This window comes from Passer montanus, unplaced genomic scaffold (genome assembly GCF_014805655.1).
Source record: "Passer montanus isolate IOZ18808 unplaced genomic scaffold, ASM1480565v1 scaffold93, whole genome shotgun sequence".
Classification (NCBI taxonomy): Eukaryota; Metazoa; Chordata; class Aves; order Passeriformes; family Passeridae; genus Passer; species Passer montanus.
In genome coordinates this window covers 1421176-1437729 of record NW_024374701.1, presented here as the reverse complement: position 1 = coordinate 1437729, position 16554 = coordinate 1421176, and the positions used below count along the sequence as shown (strand labels likewise).

Genomic DNA, 16554 nt, shown 5'->3' with positions numbered 1-16554 from the left:
ATTCCAACCTTGGGAGTCCCTTGGATCCCAGCCTTGTGGGATCTCTTGGATTCCAACCTTGGGAGTCCCTTGGATCCCAGCCTTGAGGGTCCCTTGGGTTCCGGCCTTGGGGTCCCTTGGATTCCAACCTTGGAGGTCCCTTGGACTCCAGCCTAGTGGGATCTCTTGGATTCCAGCCTTGGAGATTCCTTGGACTCCAGCCTGGGGGATCCCTTGGACTTCATCCTTGGGGTCCCTTGGACTCCAGCCTAGTGGGATCTCTTGGATTCCAGCCTTGGAGATTCCTTGGACTCCAGCCTGGGGGATCCCTTGGACTTCATCCTTGGGGTCCCTTGGACTCCAGCCTTGGGGGATCTCTTGGGTTCCAGCCTCGGTGGTCCCTACCTTGGTTCCAGGTAAAAAGCAGCAATAAGAGACGTGCTCTGGAGCACCTGCAGCCCTTTCCTGACCAAGGGCAGGGTGTGAGGGTGACCGAGCCCCTGGCACCCCCTCATCCCTGTCCCCAGCCCGTTTCCTGACTGACACAGGGCTGCACACCTGATCAGTCCTGTCCTGCATGATTCCAGGGGCTGGGGTGGGATTTGTGGGGAGAGCTGACCTGCTCAGAATAATTCTGCCTCCCACACCCCGCTCAGACCTCGGTGACTTCCAAGCTGCTTCAGTTTAGGAAACAACCTGAAAAGCTTCCAGCAGAGGTGCAGATTCCTAAACAGCAAAGGTCCATCCCCTGGAATGGCCTTGCTCTTTCTCAGCTGCCCTTTGCAGGTCCTTTCCATCCTGCACAGAGCTCTAAGTGAAAAGCCAGTCTGGTGAAGTGATTTTCTTGAAATTGGGGAGTATTTCTTGCTAATCCTGTCTGTCTCAGATCAGAGATGTGGACTGGCAGCCCTGCAGCTCCCAGCACGCCCAGCTGGGATCAAGGCAGACCAGGGGCTGGAGGTGCCTCGTGCTCACCCCAACGAGCAGCCCAGGATGCTGCTCGGAGGGTCCCCAGCTCTGGGTGCACCGGGACCTTTAAGACTTATCTTCTTTCTGCGATTTTGACTGAATCTCTCCAGCTGTAATTAATTGAATGCATCTGTTCTAACCCTGGGGCTGCTTTATGGCACAGTTACTTCAAAACTGTTCAATTAGTGGCCACTAAAATCTAGGTCGAGTGGAGCTCCATATTGGGGATTTTCCAGGTCAGGACATTTTTAAAATACAGCATCAGCTGGGCTTTGTTCGGGGAGGCCGCTCGGCCCCGCTGCTTCTGCTCGGGTCAGGAAATGGCAAGCAGTGACTTCTTTTTCTTGAGCAGCGATGAGACAACGAGACAGCGGAGTAAGTGCCCCAGTAAATGGATTTTAACATCATCCAGAGCTGCAAAGGACAGTTGTAACTGTCAGCCAAGTTCAGGTGATTCCCCACCAGTGATGTAAACACTCCCGGGCCTCCAGGACTCGGTGTAACACAATCCAGCTTGGTTTTGTAGTGGGTTTATGAGCACGTCGAGCTTCCCAGAGCTAAATGATACAAGACAGGCCATGGTGTGAGTTACAGGGAACAGCAGCACAACAGGCAGTGCGTGGTGAATAAATTAAAAACCTCCAGCAGGCGGTGGAGGGGAGAGGGAGGTGGGAATTAAAGGAGGTGGAGGAAGGAGGGGGGTGGCTTGGTGGCTCTGGCGGGTGCATGGAGCTGGAATAACCTCAGCACGTGTGGCCAAAAATGGGGCAGAATGCCCAGGGATGTGATGGAGCCACCCTGGCAGTGCTCAAAAACCAAGTGGATGTGGCCATTGGTTTAGAGGGGATGGTGGGATTCCTTCTTGGAGATCTTGGATGTCTTTTTGGGGAGCTGGGAAGCACAGAAGTGATGGGGACAGGGGTGTCCCTCGAGGGCTGCTGTGGGGCAGGTCGCTGGGATGGTGGCACTGGTGTTTGGCCTTCCTCACCTTCCTCATCCTGAGGAGGTGGAAAAAACCTCCCATCCATCTGGAAACAGCGAGGAAAAGGTTCTGAAGAGCTCAAGTTTTTTGCCAAAGACAAGGGTGGAACAAAGAAGCATAAACAAGATTTATCCATTAAATTAATTAAATTGCATTATTATGGATTGTGTTTATTTATTAATAACAGCTGCAGCACAGGGAAGATTGGAAACTCACCCAAGAGCAACAACAGAGCGATGGCAGATTCAGGATAGCTGTCTGAGAGTCCTGGGCCCAAATTTTGTGACCATGCATTATTGAAATTTATACTCCTAATTGAAGAGGAGATTGTCCTTAATGCAAGTCCAGGGAAGCAGGGATGATTATGGCTGAGGCAGGCTATAAACAGGCAGCCTGAAAGCACACACCTCACCCTTTAACATTTTTAAGTCATTTGAGGTGCCAAGTCACTAATAAAATGTGACATTAACATTCAGAGAAGAGCCAAGGCAGGAGGTAAAGTTCTCCAAGCACCAGGCTGCTTCTGGAAGGTGACTTACCGTGCTCTGGATGGAGAAGGGAGGAGCCAGGTGCATCCTTCTGCAGGGATTTCTGGGAATGGCGCTGCCCACTCTTCTTGGCCAGCCCAGGGACCTTGGAGTCCTCTCTTGGAGCAGGGCACAGATGGATTTCAGCACCCTTGGGCTCCTCCAGGACATCCAGAGGAGCCACGAGGGTGGCCCTGGCTGGTGTGGCAGCAGGAGCAGTGGCTCCAAACCGGGGACGGGGCTGGAGAAGGGGCGTGGTGGGGACGTCACCTCACCTTCCCTGTGTCCTCCTGTCTCCCTGCAGATCCTGACGGTGTCGGGGCCCCCGGAAGGAGGGACCAGGGTGACAATCCGTGGCGTGAACCTGGGCCTGGACTTCTCGGAGATCGCGCAGGGCGTGCAGGTGGCCGGGGTGCAGTGCACGCCCCTGCCCGAGCACTACGTCGTGGCCGAGCAGTGAGTGTCCCCTCCGCTGTCCCCAGGGCTGGGCACCCCACAGAGCTCCTCTCTGACCTCCAGCCAACGCTCAGGAGGCCAAAAACTCACCAAAAACTCACCCAGAGCTTGGGCAGAGCCAACGCTCAGGAGGCCAAAAACTCACCCAGAGCTTGGGCACCTGCAGGAAGGGCTGTGGAGGCGGGCATGGGAAGGGATTCCTGCACATTCCTGCACATCCCCGCACTCTGGACTCTCTCTGCAGGGGTTAAGCAGCCCTTTAAGCTTTCAGTAAATGTTGTTTCCTTGCACGCCTGGGTTCCTGCTTGGCTAAGCACCTTTGCTGATGAGCACCTTGCTGCTGCTGCCTCCCCATCCCACTTGGAATTCCGCCGGCGCCGCCGGCTGCAGCAGCCATTTGTTAGGCAGGCGAGGCGGTGACAGCCCCACGCTCCGAGTGGGCTCCACTGGACTCAATCCATTTGTTTCACTAAGAAAAACGTCAGCCCAAAATTACAAAACAGGCCTGGAACAGGGGAAGGGAGGAAAAAAACCCCCACGGCATGGTACCCGCTCCTCTGCTGCCCCTTGGGGCTGTGCTGGGGTGCCAAGGTGCTCAGGGGGTGCTGGGGGGCATTTGTGCTGGGTGGGACAGGAGAAATAGGACAGGAGAATGGGAGAAATGTCTCCCCTTGGGTTGTGTCATCTCCTGCTGGGGACCAGGATGGTGTCCTGTGCAGTAGGAGCTGGCCAAGGTCCCATGGGTGGTCCCAGCAGCACAAATCCTGCCCCAGGTTTGGGAGCAGCTGGAAGGAGTTGTCCTCTGCTGGAAAATGCATTTGGTGGCTCCCACCCAGAGCCCAGCAGCCCCAGGACCTGTCACAGCAGCACGTGGTGGTGTTGGTTGGGTTTTGTCCATTCCTGGTGTTTCTTTCCCACCTGTAAGGCAGCAGGGGCACTGCTGGCCCCTCTGGAGCAGTGCAGATTCCCAGGGAATTTGGGATCATGGGTGAAGGGTGCCTGGGGCTGCTGCAGGGATGGCTCCAAGCACGGCACCAACACCCCACCACTGCGAGCAGTTGGGGCTGTTCTGCTGAGCAGTACTTTGTTATATTTTATTTTTCAAATAAAAGATGGAAGATTATGAAATTATCCCCCTTTGATGGTATGAAACCCTGATTTTATAATCATGACTCTAATTACGGCTCTTGAGCTTTCAAAGTTTGTTAACATCATTAAAACATTTACCCTGGGCAGATAACAGCAAGCGTTAGCATGAGAGCTGCCTTTTAAAGATGAATACAGATAAAAGGACCCTCTTAAGGGTTCTGTGGGCAGACTGAATTCCAAGACTGTAATGACTCTGCCATATGCTCCAGCCCCGCAATCTATCAGCCAGCAATTAGGTTAATGTTGGTGAAAGGGCCACTTAGCCCGGCAATCAGCACCCTACAGCTCTGCCGAATGCATCATTTTGTAACAAGGTACCTGCTGGGGCTTTGGCTTGGAGCAGGACCCGGGGCCAGGTGTGCCCGGTCCCTTCTGCCCTGTCCCGCACCCGTCCCTGCCCGGGCTGCGCTGCAGCTGCCGCTCTGCTGGCAGAGCTGGGCATTCGGTGTTTCCTTGCTGTAGAGAGAACCTCCCCTCTCCTCTCCTCTCCTGCCCTTGGGGTGCCAGGAATCGCCCCCTGGCTTTGTTTGCCCCAAGCTCAGAGTGGCCTCCTCTCCCCGCTGCCAGTCTGCAGGAGGAGGAGGAGGAGGAGGAGGAGGGAGAGGTGAAGGAACAGGCAGACAGGTGCAGGGGTGATGTCTGGTTGAAAGGCAGAGCGAGGAGCGCGTGGCAGAGGAAGGCTGGGAGCTGAGACGCTTCAATCCCTGCTCTCCAAAGGCAGCTCTCTCCAGGCAAGCCCTTTTGATGTGCAGCAGCGAGGACGTGCACGTTCCAGCTCCATACCAGCCTGTGTGTATTTCATCAGGCCTCCTGGCATCACCTGTGCACAGCAGCTTCTTTTTTTCCTTCAGTCTTCGTGGTTTATTTTATTTTATTTTATTTTATTTTTTATTTGCAGTGAGTTTAAGGCTGCTGAAGGCAGCTCGAAGGCTGCCTCTCCAAACTGGCGCCTTTTATGTCTTTGTGTGTGATGGGCAGAGTGAGAACTTCTTTTTCCTTCAGCTCAGCAGGCAGAGGCTGCTCTGGCTCTTCTCTGGTCCCACTCCCAGGGTCAGATCCCCACAGGTGGAGCTGCACCTCCTGCCTCGGGCAGGTTACTCCCACCTTCAGCTTTTCCTCCCTGAGGCCAATTACCCATCTCCAGCCCCCCTCTCAGATTTCCAGTCTGGGGCAGGTTCCTCCCGCCCTCAGCTCCCCAGAGCCTGCAGGGATGCTCTTGAATTTATTTTCCCAGCATTGCTGTGGCAGCAAGCAGCATCCAGGTCCATCTGGAGAGCCCTGCCAGCTGATGCCCCTCTGAAAACCTCCCCCAGACCTGCTGGCATGACTGGCATCCACTTGATCCCGTCCCCAGCTGGTGCCACACATCCCCTGTGCCCTGGGATTTGGGGGTTATTCATCCACAGTGATCAGCCATGGATAGCCCCAGCAGCTCTGCCTGGCCCTGCAGCTTTGCCCTGGGATTTTGGGGTTGTTCATGCATCAGTTCTGGTTAGCCCCACTGCTCTGCCTGGCCCTGCAGCTTTGCCCTGGGATTTTGGGGTTGTTCATGCATCAGTTCTGGTTAGCCCCACTGCTCTGCCTGGCCCTGCAGCTTTCCCAGCCTCAGGATGTGCCCGCGGGGCTGAGCTGGAGCACACCAGGACAAGCTCCTGTGACCACCACGAGCGTGTTTGTGGCACCCAGCCTGTCCCCCAGCAGAAGCTGCTCTCCAGGGCTGTCTCTATCATCCCCAGCAGGTTTCTCCAGTTTTGATTAACTGGGAGTCTGCAGTGTGAGCTGTTCCCTTAATGAACTCATCTGTTACTCTGAGGACTTCGCACTCACTTTGCTACTGGCTAATATATTGCCATTAGTGCTCTGCTTTGCTCTGGAGTTTACAGCTTGTAATAATTATGTCTAATTTTGATTTTTTTTTTCCTTTAAATTACTACACGGGGTAAAAATAGACTCAGTAATTAACTTCTTCCAAAGAGGCAGATATCAAAGTTAAAGCGGGGGGGAGGGGGGAGAAAGGAGAAATAAAGGCAGCATGGAGCTGTGCAGGGCACTGCTGGCACCTCCTGCCAAAGCTCCCCTGGGCCATTTGTGCTTCCAGGATCGTCTGTGAAATGGGGCAGGCGCTTCCAGGGATCAGCTCCGGCCCAGTGCTCCTGTGCATCGGAGAGTGCAAGCCCGAGTTCACGGCCAAGTCAGCGCAGCAGTACACGTTCGTGGTGAGTGTCCTGCTGGGGACAGCACGCGTGTGCCCAGCCTGGCACTCCGAGGGGCTTCAGCTCCAGAGCGCAGTCCTGGAATTGCTGGGGTTTTGGGTTTTTTTTCTGGGGCTTTCTCCCTGGTGTTGCTCAGGTTTTGGTGGCCCACTCAACAAGCCCAGCTTGCAGGATTGAGAGCTCACCCTGTATGATAAACCATGGCTCTGCACCCCCAGAGCAGGGATTGTGGAATCACAGATTGCTTTGGGTTGGAAGGGACCCTCAAAGACCCTGTCCCACCCCAGCCATGGCAGGGACACCTTCCACAGTCCCAGGCTGCTCCAAGCCCTGTCCAGCCTGGCCTTGGGCACTGCCAGGGATGCCCTGCCCTGTCGCAGGCACCGCTGCAGCTCCCTGGCTGCTGCAGGGGCACTGAGCTGTCCTTTCCTTCCTGCAGACCCCAGCTGTGAGTTTCCTGAGCCCCAGCCGTGGCCCGGAGTCGGGAGGGACCATGGTGACCATCTCTGGCCACTACCTCGGGGCTGGCAGCCGCGTGTCCGTGCTCCTGGGGAACCAGACCTGCGAGTTCCTCGAGTAAGAGACCAGCACAGGCTCCTGCAGCACCTCCTGCTCCCATCCCAGCTCGGATCTGCTGGAGCTGAACGTGCAAAAATCCATCTGGGAGCCCCTAAGGCTCCCATTGCCTCTTTCATTGCATGAAACCATCTTCTCTTTTATTGTGATGGAGGCTTGCATGGCAAGGGAGGGATTCGTCGGTGTCAGTGCTGTTCATTATTTCATTTTAATGCTGTTCCGATGGTAACTGCTCTGAAAATCACAGTGAAACACCACTGGGGTGGAAATATGCTTATATTGGTCACTAGTACCCGCCCCAGCCTGGCTGCTCTGAAGGAAATGGCACATTTATATGAAATATCTCCTTTCTCTTCACAGACCTGCATTGCTTTTCTTGTAGCCACTGCTGCAGGTGCCTCGACCTCCTAGAAATGGTCTGGGATGCTCAGGGCAGAGCAAGGCGAGGTCTGCTCACACCTCCTGCTGAGGAACTTGCAGAGCCATCAATCTCTGCTGGGATTTCGATGGCAAATTTGCTTTTTCCCCAGCAGTGTAAACACAGAGTTGACATTTGCAGGGTTTAATGGGTTTTCCTGGGGCTTAGTTAAAAAAGAGACGTGAGGTTTACATCTGTGTGTACCAGTACACAGCCCTGCCCACCCTGCTGGCAGCGGGCACAGCCCGGGTGGCAGCCTGGTATCCAAAGGGATTCTGCCTCCCAGATCCTCACTCAGGCTGCCCAGGAGGAGCTGAGGAAGTTTCTGGAAAAGCCAAGATCCCTGGAGGTGAATTTCTTATCCAAAAGCCTGAGAGATTCCTGGATGTGGGAGCTGTGGGTGCTCAGGTTGGGAGCACGTTGGGTTATCAGCAGGGCTTGCTCTGCATCCATGCCAGGACGGTGCTCAGGGCATTCCAGAACCTTCCAGAACAGCTCAGCCCTGCAGGTGTTAAGCAGTGTAGCCAACCCATCAGTATTTCCTCCCACATCCCAAACAAAGATGCCAAATTGCTCCCAGAGATGGAGACAGGGAAGAGCAGAGGCGCAGGGTCAGCCCTGGAATATCATCCCTTAAACACCTGATCCCATTCAGGCAACCTGCAGCTGCTGGCCTGCAAAACCTGGGGGGTTTTGTATTCCCTGGGTGTTGTGATGGCAGCAGGACAGAAACTTCAGCCAGCAGAGAGCAGTGCCTGGGTGCCCTGTCCCTCACTGGGGCCACGCTGTGCTCTGGGTTTGCCTCAGACTCTGCTGAGCCAGTGAACTCCAATTGTACTCCCGGGCGTGGGGGAGCCTGATGAGATGAAGCAGCTCCTAATGAGATTCCCTCTAATTACAGCTTCCCCCATTCTCCCCTCTGTGATCGGAGGAGTGGGTAGATTCACCATGACGACACAATAATAGCACAGAAAGCTAATTAGCTGATCACAGGCAGCCGGGAGCTGCTCTGCCAGCAGCCCTGCCTCACTCCGGGCTCGTGCCAGAGCTGGGCAGGCACGGGCTGGGCAGCAGCAGGGCAGGAACCCAGAATCACCTCAGCACAGAGCCTGCAGAATCCCACTCCTCACACAAGGAAGCCTTTGTGGCTAAATTAAAGCAAGGTGGATGTGAGGAAACCAAGTGAGGAGAGGAAAAGGATCAGGAGCAGGGCAGAAGGGGTGGGTGTGTTACTGCAGCCACAGCAATGGTCAGGTGCACTTGGTGTGAGGTGTTTCAGGGGGCTGTCTCTGTCCCCTCGGATGTGGGGCATGGAAGGGCCGAGGTGTGAGCTGGGAACGTTGTGGTGCCTGCTGTTCCATGCCCTCCTGAATGCTCCTTAGGGAGGGCAGGGGGGGTGTGAGTACCCCAAAAGGGACCCCACATTGTCCCCCCGGCAGGCACAGGCTCAGGGCTTTGCTGGAAGCAGAGCAGGGACACGGCTGCACTTGAGCCTCAGCCACCCAGGCACCCCCACAAGCCCCTGAGGATGGTGAGGGTGGTGAAGGTTGCCCATTCAGGAGTGCCAGGTTTTGATTTGAGTACCAGACTGGCAGTGAGGTGCTGCAGACCTGCCTGCCCTCTGCCCTAGGGGAACCCAAAACTAAAGAAACCACGAGCCAGATAGGTTTGGGCAGCAAGGAGAGCCAGAGGTGGCCGTGCAGGAGAACTGGCCTGCCAGGAATGTGCCTCCAGCTCCTTGGATCAGTGTCCAAGGAGCCTCCCAGCTCAGTTCTGGATGCTCAGATCTCATTCCCCTTCTCCATCCCTCCGCCCCGCGGCGCCTTTGTGCTCTGGCAGTGCCTCACTGCCGCTGCCTCCACCTTCTCCGGGGCTCGGGTGGCAGCAGATGGTCTGTTGTGTCCAGCCAGGCAGCGCCGAGCCCAGGTCACCCCGCTCTGAGGGGACACAAAGCCGAGGCAGCGCTGCCGTGCCACGGCCCTCCGCAGGCAGGGGCTGCTCATTGTGCTGCTCACAAGAGCCTGGTGTGTGCACTGGGCTGGGGACGGGAGGAATTTGGCTTTTCACTGAGCTCATGCATCCCGTTGAAAAGGCAGCCATCTGTTTTCGCACGCCCAGCAGACGGCAGCGGGTTCAGGGGGTGCAGCTTGGCACTCAGAGGGATTTCAGGGGGGCTGCGCTGCTCTCACCCTGGGCAGAGCTCGGGGCAGAGCTCCCCACCTTTCCTTCCATGCCAAGCCCTCCTGCCCACCTCAGCAGCTGCCCAGGTGCCAGTCTGGGGCTGGCTGCAGGCTCAGCCCTTCCTGAGCTGCCCCAGGACAGGACAAACCTTGTTTCCTGCCCTCCACCACCACCCCATTAACACTGCCCGCTTCCCTCCCGCGCAGGCGATCCATGAACGAGATTGTTTGTGTGTCAGCGCCCTCAGCTCACGGCCTGGGGGCTGTTCAGGTCTCTGTCAGCGTGGACAGGGCTCAGCTGGAGAGAACTCTGCTGTTTGAGTACATCGATGACCCCAAGGTGCAGCACATCGAGCCCGAGTGGAGCATCGCCAGGTAACAGCACCTCCTTGGCTCTCCCTGCCCTGGCGCTCCTCAGCACACACCCAGGCCAAAAAGGGGCTGTTTGGGAGTGCGCCTCCCACCCAGCATCCTGAACAGGTCAGAGCTGGGCATTTCTGGGGTTTGCATTTAGCCCAGCTCGGGCCTGGGGTTGCCAGGGGGGTTGTGTTCAGACCAGGAGTCTGGGGGCTCAACCAAAGCCCAGACCACCTTCTCTGCTGCAGAAAGGCACAACTGTTCCTTCTTGTGGTCCTGGAGCACCACAAAACCAGCAGCCACCAGGAAAGAAAAGCTGATGTTGATCAAAAGGCAGGGTGAGGGACAGGGTGGCTGCTGCTGTCACATCATGGGGACACTGCTGAAAGCCCTGGGCTGTTCCCATCCTGGCATCTTGTCTCTGGGAGCCAGGCCCTGTGCCCAGCCCAGCCCTGACCAGCCTCTCCTGGCTTCCCACAGCGGACACACGCCCCTGACTGTCACTGGCTCCAACCTGGACGTGATCCAGGAGCCCCGGATCCGCGTCAAGCACAACGGCAAGGAGTTTGTCAACGTGAGTAGGGGCTGGGAGCACCACCTGCACCCCCTGGATGGGCCACTGCCGCCAGGGCTGCCTGCCTGGGCAGGTTTGCCATGGAAAAAGCTGCTCTGGGGGTGTTTCCTGCACTCCCCCAAACTGGGAGTGCTGGGAAGAGGGAATTTGACACACAAGAGTGGGAGATTACCTCCTTCCCCTATCTATTCTTTCAGTCCATAAACCCACAGATAAATGGGGACTAAGCAAGGTTCTTGTGTGTAAGAATAGTACCTCCAGGACTTCAGAAATTATTCTGGCCAAGTAGAACTGAAATATATTGTTTCTATGCAGTGATCTTTGTGACTGAGTCTGTATTCTCTTGGAAAGGGCAAATCACTGAGCAGTCTTTTCCTATTCCTTTTCTCCCCCTCAAGACCTTTTTCATCTGAGCTCTTTTTAAAAAGACATCTAATTTTGTTGCTAACACTTGCAGTTACAGTGCTACAAAAATAATTCTGAAGACACAAAATTGAGTGAAATTAAATCTTTCAGTTATGGAGGGAGGCCAAATGGTTGGGCTCTTGCTGCTTTACAAGGCAAGAGCCCCATAAATCAGTGATTTCCCTGCTTTGAGGGCTGCAGGAGCTGTGGGTGTCCTCAGCCCAGCAGGAGATGACCTTCATGTTCCCTCCTGCCCACCAGTGCCACATGATCTGTTCCCTTCCCTCGCTGGCATTTGGGAATGGCCTCTAATCACCCATTTGCAGCAGGGAACTGGTATTGCCTGTGGGTCTGCTTCAGAGCTAGAGAGGAGAAAAGTGGAAAGAAATGGGAAAAAATAGAGAAAAATAAGTAAGAGCTGCTGTGTGAGCCTTTAGCTCCACTGAAACACGGCTCATTTTGGGCTCACCTCCATCTCTACCCCAGTGCTTTCATGCTGGCTGGAGGAGAAGCAAATTACCCCAAATTATGGCAGTGGCATCAGTAAGGTTGGAAAAAACCTCTGAGACCACGGAGCATCAAGCCTGGATTAAACATTCCCAGCTAGGCATGAACCCCCTGGGCTTCCCATCCACCAGAGCACCACGGCCCAGCTCAGGGCAGAGTGTGCCCTGCTGTGTCCTCTCCTGGTGTGCAAGGTGGTGACTGTCCCGTGTCCGTCCCTGGCCAGCGGCCAGCATCAGGGGGACAATGGTTAGTCACTGGCCATTAACAGATAATTGGGGAGCTTTTCTTTGGCAGTGAAACTAACTTACAACAACTGGTCTGACTTGTTTTTAACTCTGCAACCAAAAAAAAAAATAGATAGCTTTCTATTCATAACAAACACCACAGCCCTGGCCTGCTTGGCCTAGCTCAGGACAGTCTTCTGTGCTGAAATTCCCCTGCTCCAGGTGTGCAAGGTGGTGAACGCCACAGCCCTGGCCTGGTTCAGTGCAGAGTGTTCCCTGCTGAAATGTTCCCTCCCCAGGTGTGCAAGGTGGTGAACGCCACAGCCCTGGCCTGGTTCAGTGCAGAGTGTTCCCTGCTGAAATGTCCCCTCCCCAGGTGTGCAAGGTGGTGAACGCCACGGCCCTGGTCCAGCTCAGGGCAGAGTGTTCCTTGCTGTGTCCCCCATTTCCCCAGGTGTGCAAGGTGGTGAATGCCACGTCCCTGGCCTGCCTGGCGCCGCCGCTGACCGCCGAGTACCGGCCGGGGCTGGACGCTGTGGAGCGCCCGGACGAGTTCGGCTTCATCTTCAACAACGTCCAGTCCCTGCTGCTCTACAACGACACCAAGTTCATCTACTACCCCAACCCCACCTTTGAAATGCTGAGCTCCACCGGGGTGCTGGAGCAGAAGCCGGGCTCTCCCATCATCCTGAAGGTAAGGAGAGCCTCGCTCAGCCCGTGGGGAGCCCACAAAAACCCAGGGAGGGAGGGAGTGAGTGTGGTTCTCCCTGCTGCGGAGTTTGGGGTGCCCTAAACAGAGCCCCAGGGAGGGAGGGAATGAGTGTGGTTCTCCCTGCTGCGGAGTTTGGGGTGCCCTAAACAGAGCCCCAGGGAGGGAGGGAATGAGGGGGGTTCTCCCTGCTGCGGAGTTTGGGGTGCCCTAAACAGAGCCCCGTTGTTTGCGCGAGGTGCAAGCTGGAGGAATGTGCTGCATCTTTGTCATGTCGTGTCCCCAGGGCAGGAACCTGTGCCCGCCGGCCCCCGGAGGAGCCAAGCTCAACTACACGGTGCTGATCGGGGAGACGCCCTGTGCTGTCACCGTGTCAGAGACACAGCTGCTCTGCGAGCCCCCCACCCTCACCGGGCAGCACAAAGTGGTGGTGAGGATGTCCTCCAGCATCCCCTTCCCCTCTCCTCCCCGCCCTTTCTCCTCCTTCTCCACTCCCTGACTCGCCTGGATACACAATCCCCCTGTAGGATTTTCCATTTTGTGGGTGTCTGATTGGAAGTTTAAAATATTGGTGTGGATTAGCATGGAGAGGCTTTGTCCTTCCCTGAGAGTCACTCCCTTCTAGAAGGATAAATACCCCTCAGAGCGTTCTAGAAGGAACAAATCTTTCTGGCAGTGCCTTTGGCACTGGGTGCCATCCTTCCTCTGTATGCAGTTGAGAGCATTCCCAGTTCTCCCTCCTGGAGGGTTTAATCAGCCCACGGAGACAGACCTGAGCTGCCAAGCGGATGGAAAGGTTTTGCCTTTTCCCGAAGCAGGAGCCAGGAACATCTGAACCCTGGAGTGGTTGGATCAACACCCTCATGCAGGACAGCCCTCAGTGCCTCCCTCTGCTTGGGGCTTGGGCATCGCTGCTTCCTCTGCTCCTCCTGCAGACCAAGCCCCAGCTGCCGAACTGCCTGAGCAGAGCCCAAATGAGATTGTAATTGTGATTTATTTCCCTTGAAGTTCAGCATCCAAAACATATTCAGATTATCGCAGCGTGACTCCCAGCAGCTCAACCTGGCTGAGAGCTGCTCACATCTGTGGCCAGGGCACATCCAAGAAAAGCCTGTCCTGGTGTAAACTCCAGCCTGTTTGCTGCACAGCCCTCACGTGGGGCTCTCTGCTCCCTTCTCTGCTCTGCCCTTGCAGTCGCTCTGGTTTCTTGTCAGTGGAATGATCAGGGGCTTGTTAACGTCCGTGGCTTACGAAAAGGAGTTGAAAGCTTATAAAATGAAAGTCAAATGGAGCCATCAGATAACAAGAACAAAGCCCAGATAGTGAAGGGCTGGCACATTTATCATCACTTGAAGCCTCCCTGTGCTCACACAAGCAGCCCCTCCGTGTTTGAAGGCAGCTGGGGTTTCCTGTCCCTCAGCAGAGGCGGCTCAGTGCTTCCCCAGGGATCTGTGGGTGGGCAGGACGGGCTTTGGCACAGGGCTCACCTGTGCTGTGCCCTGCAGGTGCGTGTGGGGGGGGTCATCTTCTCCCCTGGCTCGGTGAGCGTCGTGTCCGACAGCCTGCTGACCCTGCCCGCCATCGTCAGCATCGCGGCCGGCGGCTCCCTGCTCCTCATCATCGTCATCATCGTCCTCATCGCCTACAAGCGCAAGTCCCGCGAGAACGACCTCACCCTCAAGAGGCTGCAGATGCAGATGGACAACCTGGAGTCCCGGGTGGCCCTGGAGTGCAAGGAGGGTCAGTGCTGCTGGGGCTGGGCGTGCCTGGCTGCTGCAGCTCCCTGGCGGGGTCCCAGTTCTCCCAGTGCCGCGGGGTGTGCAGCGGGGAGCTGGGTGGGTGCTCTTTGGGGTTTGTGGGAGCTCCTTGGGGTTTGTGGGAGCTCCTTGGGGTTTGTGGATGCTCCTTGGGGTTTGTGGGTGCTCCTTATGGTTTGTGGGCTTTTTGTGGGGTTTTTTTTGTGGGATTTTTGGGGGGTTCCCATGCCTGCCCCACGGCGGGAGGGTGGCAGCCCGCAGCGTGTGAGCAGCAGACACGGCTCTGATGTGCAGAGAATGGGATTAGAGCTTGATCCTGCTTAGGCACCCTGCCTAAATTTTGGGTGTTATTTGGAGTATCCAGAGCTGCTGCTTGAGAGTTTCCACATGGACGAGTCCTGTCCCTTGCAAGGAGGCAGCTGAGCCCCCCTCACCCCGCAGGTGAAGGTGGATTTTTGGGGGGTGCTGCTGCTGTTTCCTGCTCCTCCCACCTGGGAAGGGCCTTAATCAATCAAAGTAAAATAAATGGCTGCACACTTCATAGTGGAGAGAGAGAGTTGCATTGGATTTGTTCAGCTGATTTCAAGGGTAGCCTTGAAAGCAGAAATTGAGATGTATTCAGGAGAAGGCACAGATTCAGCTTGGCACAGCCCAGCTGGGCTACAGAGGCTTCCCTGAGCCAGCGTGTCTCACTTTGGAGAGGGAACAGGAGGAGACACATCCAGCTGTACAACACGGTGTTAGGAGAGGAGGAATAAATCCCTTCCTGACCCCTGCAGCAGCTCAGATTTGATCTGCAACAGATTTGATTATCTTGGCAACTGTTGATAGAGGAGGAAAACAAGAAGAAAGGAAAATAGGGGAGGCAGCAAGTTATGAAAACAGATCCTCGTTTCTCTGCGCAGCCTTTAAAGGTGTTTTAGGTGTGTGTGCACAGGTGTGAACTGCATACAAATTAACCAGAGCTTTGTTCTCAGCCTGCTCTGAGCAGAGCCTGCTCTCCCACCCTCGGCTGCTGAGACAGAATCTCCAGGGGTGCTGAGCTCCCTGGATCCCTTCCTGAGCTGTCCCTCCAGCCGTGCCCGCGGGGAGAGCATCCAGCCAGCCCTGCTGAGCTCTCCCTGCCCCTTTCTCTCCCCGTGAACAGCTTTTGCAGAGCTGCAGACGGACATCAACGAGCTGACCAGCGACCTGGACCGCTCGGGGATCCCCTACCTGGACTACCGCACCTACGCCATGCGCGTGCTCTTCCCGGGCATCGAGGACCACCCGGTCCTGCGGGAGCTGGAGGTAACCCCCGCCCTGCTCCGGCTCCCCAGGCTCCCCCGAGCCCTCAGGGGAGGCAGCAGGAAGCCCTGCAGCACCTTTGGAGCTCCACACCAAATTGTTGGATGCCCTGGGGTCAGCAGGGTTTATTTTAATTCCCGGCCTGGAGGTTTGTCTCCTCCCACATCGCCGGATTCCTTTCGGCTTCTCCTGCCTGGTGTAGGTTTATTTTTATTTTATGAGGGTTTATATCGCTCTAGGGCAGGGCAGAGCAGTTGTGGTGTGCTTTAAAGTCCTCCAAAGTCACCTCGTGGGGCAGGGGATGCTGGAGTGCCCGGAGCATCCTGCCCGGAGCATCCTGCTGCTGTTCCCTCGCGTGTCCACAGGAGGGCAAGGAGAATGCCCGGGAATTCAGCCTCTGAGCAAGCGCTTCCATCTCCCTGCTTTTCCCACCAGGATGTGTAAAAATATACAAAACACTTTCACTGGGAATACGGAGGGATTGGGAAGGCACAGGGTCCATCAGTGCACCTGGCAGATGGGCCAAAAAAAGGATGGGGTTCATAAACATCACACCTGGGATGGGGCTGCTCTCCTTCCCTTGGCATGGGGCTCTGATGCCCACCCCGGGATGGAGCTGCCATCCTCCCTGTGGGATGTGCAGAGGCTCAGCTCAGCTTTTCAGGGACTGAGATTGCCCCAGTGAATCCTGAAATCCTGTTTCCTCCACAAAGACCGGGGATGGATGGAGGAGGGAGGAGTCCTGGTTGCTCTAGGGCTGATTCCTTTTCCAGGCAGGCACTCCCCACCATTAAAGGATTAATTTGGGTTCCTTTCCTCAGCACCCAGCAGTTGCTGTGGTGTTGCTGAAACAGGAGCAGCCTCTCCCAGCCCATTCCTGCTCTGAGTTTTCCAGCTCCATGCATTATGTTTGCTGTTGGGTTGCCAAAGAAGCTGACACTCCAGCAAACAAATATGAATGCTTTTTTTTTTTTTTACTCATGAAAAACAGAATTGCAGAAGTGATAAATGTGTTGCCAATTACACAGTTGCTTAATTATGTAACGTTAGTAAAACCAATACATAACTCTCCAAGATGTTTGGTAAAGAGTTGCTTCGTGCAGTTCATCATTTTCACTTGTAATGAATTACTTGAATCTGCAACTGGCTGAAAGCCTCAATTAATTTTTTACACTTGGCCCATAATAAAGCAATAGTCTAAATTAGTATTTAATTTACTTACCAGAGTGTCACTTTTTGTGCAGAACAAGCAGAACTGGTGTCATTTCTGGGGCCGTTAGGCTCC

General features: G+C 55.5%; 1 protein-coding gene across 1 annotated transcript in view; it reads left to right on the top strand.

The window, feature by feature from the left end:
* PLXNA2 (plexin A2) overlaps positions 1–16554 on the top strand; it is a 127032-nt gene that overhangs the window by 92667 nt on the left and 17811 nt on the right. The window contains exons 13-21 of the mRNA XM_039695807.1: positions 2762–2913; positions 6161–6278; positions 6715–6851; positions 9657–9824; positions 10287–10380; positions 11971–12210; positions 12512–12655; positions 13731–13965; positions 15130–15272. Of these exons, the coding sequence (XP_039551741.1) occupies positions 2762–2913; positions 6161–6278; positions 6715–6851; positions 9657–9824; positions 10287–10380; positions 11971–12210; positions 12512–12655; positions 13731–13965; positions 15130–15272 (1431 nt within the window). The remainder of the gene's footprint in view (positions 1–2761; positions 2914–6160; positions 6279–6714; positions 6852–9656; positions 9825–10286; positions 10381–11970; positions 12211–12511; positions 12656–13730; positions 13966–15129; positions 15273–16554) is intronic.